This window comes from Aegilops tauschii, chromosome 7, assembly GCF_002575655.3.
Source record: "Aegilops tauschii subsp. strangulata cultivar AL8/78 chromosome 7, Aet v6.0, whole genome shotgun sequence".
Taxonomy (NCBI): Eukaryota; Viridiplantae; Streptophyta; class Magnoliopsida; order Poales; family Poaceae; genus Aegilops; species Aegilops tauschii.
The window spans coordinates 481,395,740-481,405,615 of NC_053041.3; the positions used below are offsets into that span (position 1 = coordinate 481,395,740).

Genomic DNA, 9,876 nt, shown 5'->3' on the forward strand with positions numbered 1-9,876 from the left:
GCTTTCCAAAAAGTGAAGCACACGTGTGCTTCTCGCGTGAAAGCACAAATGTGCTTCACTTTTTCACCGTGCTTCTCAAAAAGTGAAGCACATATGTGCTTTCTAATTAATCACAGCTGTGCTTCTCGCATGAATGGATAACCATGCTTTCCCAAAAGTGAAGCACATATGTGCTTCCGCGTGAAAGTGCACGTGTGCTTCTCCTGAAGTGAAGACAGCTTTGTTTCTCGCGTGAAAACACAAAATATGCTTCACGGAAGTGAAGCACACTTAGGACAGATGTAAATTTGAGAACTTATCAAATGCACTTCTGTTCAGCTGCCCATAACAGTTTCTCCAGCTAGCTTTCTTTGCCACTAAATGTACCTACCATGCCAAATAATGTAACATCGCCAAAATCAAATATACATAAGAAAAATGACTGCAAATACAACACTTTCGTCTCATAAAATTAGAAAAATCATAACCTCTCCGCCCACAACATGGGGATATTAAACACATAACACACTAGTCTGAATAAAATTCAAAGTTTTGGTACAATATATAAATAACCTAGACACAATCATTCAGAATCATCCACAAGAAATTCCATAGCCAAATCCTCATCGGTGGCACATGCATCTCTACCATTCTTCTCGCCAACATCTTCCTTGAGCAACACATTGAGCTCGTTGTAGGGGTCGTCTTCGGCGTTATGCGGCCCGAGGTTGTTCATGAAGTGCAATAGTGGGGCAAATGCAGCATCCTGGAGGTGAGCGATGCTGCCATGGCGCGCCGCAACCTCAGACCAATATCCTTCACCGTTCATGATGGTTAGGAGGGTAGTGAAGTCAGGTGGTTTGAGGTTCAGGATCCCGTCGTACGGGTTGATCTCATTCCATGAGAACCAGGCACCAGTGCTTGTCTGCATTGAAGATAATCATAAAAATCTGGAAGCATTAGCTCAGTGCTATGAAGATTCAGAAATGCATTCTCAATGGTAAACTGGGTTCAATAGAAAATTTGTTAAGCTAGCTATTCTCAAATGCATTTGAATATAGCAGTCGTTTCTTGTTGGTAGACAAGGAGAATTTACCTGACCATTACCGATGTCACAACACATAGAAGCTTGCAGTCCATTACCTGGATCCAAATTCCACAAACCATGAGTATTACCAGTAAAATATTCAAGTGAATGTAGACCAAAATTTGGCCAAAGATAAATGCCTTGATAAAAAACATCATCATAGGGAGAATTCTATAACATGTGGGGAAGTCCCACGATGATGGAATATTATTTTAGATCCGCGTAGTTGTCTGTACTGACATGGCGTAGCAAGGGACCTGGTGCTATGGCTTTGGGAAATGCAGTAGAAGAACACACAACATTGGCTAAAGGAATTTTTATTGACATGAATGCTCGGGCAAGGAGCATTGATATATTTCTTTTTACTTCCATTTTTACATAACTTAAAAGTGATCCATTTAGAGAAAAAGGCAATACAATTATATACTTTATAAACAATATATTTGTAAATATTCAACATATCTAGGGATCCATGTTTCACTATCACATGCACATCTACAATTTGGCTCGTGTCTATTAATGCATTATCTTGTATGACTAGTATAAAATGATACAAATAAGTAACACGAACAAAATATATTAGACATATTCCAAATCCCAATTATAAATTAAGTAGATGCCACTTTAAACAGTAGTGTATTCTTTTGGCATAACTTTGACTCCTTTTCTGTACGAGTGTAAAATAAAATATGAATTAAAAAAGATGGTGCAATTTGGATTATACATAATTTTCTTCAAGGAACATGGTTGAAGGAAAATTTCAGCCACCAAGCTAGTATGTTTTAATAACTATGCTAAATTTCTAATCAATGAAGCTTCTCCTAGGTTCAAAAACTAGTGTATTAACCCAATTGCTGGAAAAGCCATAAACTTCACAAGATTGCAAACATGCCATTGGTTTTGTGATTTTTTTAGTGAAAATGACAAAATTATTTGTCCCCTTCTTATCTTCTTGCCCCCAAGAGGAAGTAGTTAAGTTGGCCATGGTTTGTCCTGTCAATTAATTAACACTTCTTCCTCACCTCTATTGTCACCTTTGTCACTGCTATTACCCACCATCAGCACAACCAATTGTAAACCTTCATCATCATCACTACCTACCAGTTGCACATTCGCACTAGATCATTCATGCCCACCTCTTCTCTATATGTGTTCACCAACCCATCATCTACCCTTACTAGCTGTCAGTTATCACAATAATGCAACATGCCACATTTTAGCTAGAGAGGTTTTCTCTAAGAGGTGTCAGTTAACATATTTCCTGCTACAATTGACCTTCCCAGCCACTGTGTCGAACACTAATCACCACCATAGGACTCATCGACCGCTATGACAGTTTCCATGGGGCACCATTGACCATGCATACCACTTCATTAATCATTAGCTATCACTAAGAAATTTTCGTAGTAATTGAATGGAATATGAAGCTAACATTTCAATTTTCAGGAGGGTGGAAAGGTAATTTGTGTTTCCTACCAACCTTAGAGAAAATGTAAATTTTCACGTTGCACAAAACAAGTGTCGAATCTGTAATCACACGGTTGTTTAGAGTAATTCTAGCAATTGTGGTTTTATCCGCAAGAACTAAAACAAATGTTTTTAATGAAAAAACAAAAACTCTCTCTTGCCTATCCTCGATTCTGATCCATACAACAGTGAAGGATCGACCAGCTATAACCTTGCTAGTGAGGTCTTCATGACAAGTGTTGGAACTAGCGTGGCTGCCAACTTTGATGTGTTGATGACTCTCATCAAGAAAAGTCCTAAAGGGGTGAAGCTCGAGGTGGTGCGCCCAAAGAACGAGCTCGCTGCCCAGCGCAACGAACACGTTCAAGAGTTGTGCAATCGTAGTTGCCAAGTCAATACTAAGTTCCACTTCCAAAGAAGAAGGGCTTCCCTATCTTTGACTTCTTGATCCAAACCCTGTCTTTACCATGATGGAGGCACATGCAATTGAGATCCCAAAAGGTGTGGCAGGTCATGATTAGCTCCACCAAATCCGTGTCCAACTCTAGGAAGTCATTGTCTAGCCGGCGACGATCTCGAAGGCTTGGGCCATCGCGATCATGACGAGCTCCAAGACCAGGAGCATAGAGGGCTCACAGAACTCCGGCTCTTCTGTTCACTGCTCGGAGGCCTCGATGAACTCTAGGGTTGCTAGCCACGAGACAGTAACGAGCTCGCCCACGTCCGATGGCCCCAGGACCATGAGGGGGAGGAGAGGCAACCTGCCACACAGCAACAACTCAGGCCTGCCTGAGATACCCGAGGTCATGATCTTTGCACTAGTGGGCGTGGGGATGAGGACATCGAACCCCGAGATCAAGAAGATCACCTTCAAGATGATGACATCGCTTACTCAGGGTCGAATGCCTTTGGCACCCACATCCACAATGTCAAGTTGTTGAAGCGCTTTCAGATATGTGGTGTGTAAAAGTACACTGGCGCGGCCAAACCCGACATCTGGCTCAGAGACTACCACACCGCCTATGTCACCGCCGGAGGCAATGACTACATGGTTGTGCGATGCATGCCTTTTTATGTGGCCAAGTCTGCCCGTGCATGGCTCACGAGCCTCCTGGAAGAATGCATTCACAGCTAGAAGTACTTAGAGAAGTTGTTCGACAACAACTTCCACGACACCTACAACAGGACGGGTAACACTTGTGACCCATAGCTCTACGTCCAACGAGAAGACGAGACTCTAAGGGAATACATCAAGCGATTTTCCTGAGTCAAGAACTCACTAACTGAAGTACACAACACGAACGTGATCACTGTATTCTCCGCCGACCTCCATTGTCATGGGTTGATCCACAAGATCGGGCACAAGTCCCTCAAATGGTACGAAAACTCTTCGACCATGGCCGGGAGGCGCTACCACAATTCGTCCAATCTTACCCAAAAACTACCACTTTACGATTTTGTACCGAAAACTACCACGTTACACCTAATTTTTTGGCAAAAACACTAGTGACTGATTTAGCCGAAATTAAACATGATTAGGACAGGGTTAGCCTACACGTCAGGACTGAAAAAGTTAACACGTTTAACTTTAACTGTTAACATGTGGGGCCCACATGTCAGTTCTATCTCCTTCCTCTTAAATTTTCCATGGAGGATCTTTTTTGACAAAGGGAATATATTAATATCATGAAAATACCAATTACACGCAGCCTCTATACAGACAAGATGTCCAAAAGCATCAAGGATACACATAGCCAAAAAGAAAAGAAAAAAATACCCCACAACGATGATCAATCACTAGCATCAGCAGCGCTCTAACCACCACAGAAGACAACACCCGGATTACAAAAGAGGTTCTCCAAAAGCAACACCTCCAAGAAGGAAACAAAGCACAAGTGCCCAATCGAAGATCTTGGGTTTTCACCCTGGAGAAAGTCTGAGTTCACCCAAAAACAATGCCTTCAATAAGGCCATTGCCAAGTACAACCAATAAAGGCCAGACCTTGGGTTTTCACCCTTGGAATCGAAACTCGATACTCGAGGAGCACCACCAAAAATGCAGCCCTTCAGTGTTGCTGCCCCCGTTTGCCGAGGCCGCTATTACAAGTTACCCGGCACCTGGCACACAATCTTCATCGCATCCAATACACCCTTCCACCAAAGCTTCAAGACCTCCAATCACAGCCGCCATGAATTTCTCCACCTCTATCAATGCCATGAGAGTCTTGACTTAGACATGTCCCATGACACCGATAATAAATCGAAGCTTCACGCCGTCCTCTTAAGGCGTTGCTGGCTGATAATATGAGCGCGTGCCCCCGAAGCCTTTTCGATCTAGATATCTAGGGTGACATACGTCAATCCGTATATATCTCCGACGGGGAAGATCGGAACTCATCAGCGGCCAGATCCAAGAGATCGACATCCGGAAGAAAGACGACTTGGCGGAAGAGGAGCGCTGGGGCCAAACAACCATTATTAGGCCAAAGCCAGCAGCCCCCATGCTGCCCTCCTCTTGATCCAGACCCGCAAACAAAGATCAGCGATGCCGCATCGTGCCACACGCGCCGCAGAGGCCCAAACTTGGCAAGACACCAACCATGGCAGGAAACAGGGACCAACCACTCCTGGCCGGATCCGGCGACTCCCAGCCCCACTGCAGCCGCTACGGCGGCACCATGTGTAGCCTGCAAGTCCTGTCACGATGCCGCCCAAGTGGCCACCATAGCCGACATCGCCTCGAAGAGGGGCCGCTACCCCGGAGCCCTATCTCCGCCATCCATCGTCGTCGGTGTGCCAACAACCACCACTGAGAGGAGACCAGCCGAGTTGCCCCGCCACCTGCACCACGCACGGGCTTTGCCTTTCGGCAGCGATGAGAAGGAAGAGTGCAGCAGGGAGGGCCGACGGACGGAGGAGATGGCGGTCGCCCGAGTCGCCCTTCTGGGGGACGACGTGGGGCATGTCCCTTTTTTCAGGATCACTCGAGTCATCCTAGGTGGGTGAAATGCCAATGGTCCCATGGAGGATCTGATCAGTGGTAGTCCCTGTTGCCTCGTCCTCCAGTGGTTCCCAATCGCTGACCGAATCAAGCTATCCAGGCTCCACCATCGCCTCATACTCTTCATCAGGGGTATGGTGGACACGACCAGCCGAGTCGAGTTAGCACAAGCTTGCCTCTAGGGAAGATCTCATTAGAGGGCAGCGTGATGGACACAGCCGAGCACCCGGCGAGAAGGAACTCGAAGTCAGCGCTCTCCTTGCCCTCTCCTCTCGCAGCTTCCCTTTCTGCCCCCGTCGCATCTGTCGGCGTCCTCTATGCTGAACAACACACGCTTGTTCTATTCTCATTGAGAGGTCCAATTAGTATCGGTGAGTCGCACATACGGTGCTAGGAGAATCCATCCAGCTGCCTACCTGCTAGCTTTGGAAGCTAGCTTTGCACGTGATCTTCTCACGGTGAATTTTCCAGCGACTCAAAACTAACACGCGGGCCAAGCCACTACCGATGAAGGGGCAGGCGACACTGGTGGTGGCGCTGTCGGGGTACTCAATGTCATAGCAGAGGCCATCAGATCGAGTTGCAGACACGGTGGCTCGCCTACAAGTCGCTTTGACGTGATGAACAATGTACACAAGGTCCCCATATGCACACAGGATGCTTGTTCAAATACAGAAGAAAGACATAGAAGGAAGAAGAGGGATGACATGTGGGCCCCATTTGTAATAACGGTCAAAGTTAACTATCAACCTGATGGGTGGGCCCAACCAGTCAGAAATGCGTTTAAAATGCCTAAACAGGTAATTGTCAAACATGGTAGTTTTTAGCAAAAAAAATTAGACGTAAAGTGGTAGTTTTCAGGACAAAATCGTAAAGTGCTAGTTTGTAGGTAGGGTTGGATGAATTGTGGTAGTTTGTTTTTTGTTAAATACTTCTCCTGGAAGGATGCATTCACAGCTGGAAGTACCTAGAGAAGTTGTTCGACGACAACTTCCAGGATCCTACAACTGGTTGGGAAACACATGTGATTGGTAGCTCTACATCTAGCAAGAATATGAGAATCAAAGGGAATACATGAAGCGATTTTGCCGAGTGAAGAACTCATTGACTGAAGTACACAACACGAACGTGATCACCGTATTCTACGCCGACCTCCATTGTCATGGCCTGACCCACAAGATCAGGAACAAGACCCTTAGATGGTGTGAAAACTCTTCGACCTTGGTCGGGAGGCATTGCCCCTTTGCCTCCCCAGCGAGTGTGCAACACTATTGCTCCTTCACCTCATCCATTGAGAGGAGGTGGGTGTTTTCTCCCCCGGCCGTGGCACCGACCACCTCAAACTCAGCGGTATGGTTAACTGATATCCCCTACTCATTCGAGATCAGGACTTCCCTCTCCTCTTCCTCATACAAACTCGGAGGGGGCCCAACCAATGTGCATGCCCTGGGCTGGGCCTCGATGGCGTGCATCTTTACCGTGATTTGGGCATGTCGCGCTGGCGTGAGCTACACGTACCAAGTCACACGAAGGCATGTCATGGCAGGGACGAGCAGCGATTGTGTCAACAATGGTGCTTGAGGTGACGGAGGCATTGTTATTTCTCCGGTAGCCGGTGGGAGACTGATGAGGTGCTTAGGCTGACGAAAGGCGATGTGGGAAGGGCATCAATCTGACCTTGGATCTTCCTAGCAACCCATTCACATTGCAGCCTGCTAGTAATAGACCCCAAAGTTCTGATTCGACCAACCAAAAACATGAAATGATCATGATCCACAATGTGAAACAAAAGATCAAAATAAATAAACCACAACCCCGTGGATCCGTCCACCCTGCATGGAGGTTGGGTGCGTGCAACATCCACCTAATCTCTTCTCTTCCCCCCTCCACCTTGCGCCCAACCAATTCGACCCTTGAAGGTTCATGAATATAGAAATCGAACAAATGTGGTGGAATTCTTACAGGAATACGATGAAAAAGTCTAGACGACGGCAACCGTGCCTCTCTATGGTGGCTTCGCCGCGCCACAAAGGTCCAACTCATTGCCCAGTCCCCAGGCCCTTGCTGACGCCGCCACAACTATCTTGGAGCAGGCGGGAGGCTGTGAAACCTGGCGCTTCGTTTGGCTATAGATATTCAACCCAAGAAGTCGAATTGGGCTACAGTACCAAATCAAGCAAGGCATTGATATGGGCCACAACTCAAGTTATTTTGTTTGGATGTACATGCATGGGTGCTTGGTATTTTGAGAGAGAAACCAATTCCAATCTTTGTTTGGATTACCAATGTATTGAATTGCCCATTAGTACTTTGGCCCGGTCTAGCCTATACCCAGGCAGTCGTCTATTGCCAGTGCCACAGACAATACCTACGGGATTACCTCTAACACCCCTACCAAATCCCCTTAGCTGCTACAGTCGCAGCCTCTAGAATTACCCCAGATGCAGCTCCTCTCCATCATCCTCGATACCTCCGCGCAAGAAATTGAATGTGATTGCAGGTGCCCAGGGAGTTCATCCTGAAGAGTCACCTCAAGGACTTGTTTGTGGCCACTGATGGGACTACAACAGTTGGAAGCCACTGGAGGAGAGGAAAGAGGGTCCTGGAGATGGAGTGGTAATTAACACACTGGGGAGCGTGGTTACTGTTGTCGAGCTCCATGGATGTACACCAAAGGGGGCGCTTGGTTAACTGCCGTGGTTGAGCTCCTGGTCGCCGTATCTCTTCTCGTGCTGATGTGTTTGTCTTATCCTTCCCATTTCTTTTTAGGGTCAACAAAACAGTATGTTTTGTGGGGGATTCAATTTTAGAGCAATGCGGAGGTGTAGTGCTCGGTACTGACAGAGGGAGCTCGTAAGGTGCGGGGGTGGTGCTTGGTATTGGGCCAAGTTTCCAGAGGTGAATGCCGAGACCACCCAAATAGCAGCACTGGAGACTAGCGGATACCAATGTATGATTTGAAGGCCGAATATGTACCTCAAATTTTAGTGTAGATTGAATTCTCACCGGTTTGGATCAAACTGAATCAAATTGGAAATTTCTGGTCGAATTGGAAATTTTGGGTCCTGGGTATAGGTGGCACGATGAACTGTTAACAGCCGCGTGTAAGGGCATGCAAGGCTGACAGGGTGAGCTACCTAGTCAGCGGTGTGGACTCCAATTAATTTGGTAGGTTTTGTTTTCTTGGCTCTCATGATTAACCACAACAGTGAATCAATAGGAAAGTGATAATGTGACAAAAAATTGCATCCTTATATGCGACGATGGTGTGATATTTATCATCATTTCTCACAATTAAACACTTGATATGACCGATTTGGATTTGGAGACTCCTCCGGATCGCCACGCTACACAATGTTGGTGGCTTCATAAAGGACGGCAACTCTTAGAAGCCAGGGAGAGGGAAATCTCTGGCTTCCATTCTCTAATCATACATGGTATGGTTCTTGATCTACACGAGATTTGTCGCACAACCCGCTCGACTCTATCCTTACCATAGAGAAATTTGTGCAAAATTCCTACGAAACATGCCAATCATTGGAAACAATGATTTGATCACCGCATGATGCAAATAAATGTGTGGAACACTTACATGTCAATGAGGAACAATATGGAGATGGAGATATATTGACGGAGGCGGTAGCGGAGAAGAGACCGGCGCCTCTCCCCGACACCCCGGTCACCATGCTCCACCGCAACACGGAGGTCCCGCGCGTAGCCCAGCCACTAGTTCCTCGCGGCCGCCAACTCCGAAGCCGTCGGGAGGCCATAAATCTCAGCTAGCTAGAATTCCCTTGGGGTATCGCAATGAATTAAACTAGAAATATATGATGGGGATAGACGAAAGACATAGAGACGAGTTGTAATGGCTGCGCGAATGGGCAGACAAGGCTTATAGGGTGGGCCACGTGGTCAACAGTGTGAAATCTGGAATTAATATGGTAGGTGGCAGTTTTGATTTCTTGGGATTAATCATGATGGGGAATTAATAGGCATGTGATAATGTAGCAAAATTTGCATATGCATCTTGTGATAGTTATTCTCTTTTATCCTTGGTACATAATGAAACATTTTATCTGATGGAACTGGATATGAAGACTCCTCTGGCTTGCTGATACGTCTCCGTCGTATCTACTTTTCCAAACACTTTTGCCCTTGCTTTGGACTCTAACTTGGATGATTTGAATGGAACTAACCCGGACTGACGTTGTTTTCAGCAGAATTGCCATGGTGTTATCTTTATGCAGAAACAAAAGTTCTCGGAATGACCTGAAAATTCACGGAGATTATTTTTGGAAATAATAAAAAATATTGGCGAAAGAATCAAGGCCAGGGGGCCCAC

At 46.2% G+C, this 9,876-nt stretch overlaps 1 protein-coding gene across 1 annotated transcript; it reads right to left on the bottom strand.

The window, feature by feature from the left end:
- Positions 1 to 295: 295 nt before the first annotated feature.
- On the bottom strand, positions 296 to 9,363 carry LOC120969430 (uncharacterized). Its single transcript, XM_040396658.2, has 3 exons — positions 9,127 to 9,363; positions 1,076 to 1,122; positions 296 to 904 (listed from the first exon to the last, which is right to left on the bottom strand). The coding sequence occupies exons 1-3, from the start codon at positions 9,302 to 9,304 to the stop codon at positions 563 to 565; spliced, it is 567 nt and encodes a 188-aa protein (XP_040252592.1). The 5' UTR covers positions 9,305 to 9,363; the 3' UTR covers positions 296 to 562.
- Positions 9,364 to 9,876: the final 513 nt, after the last annotated feature.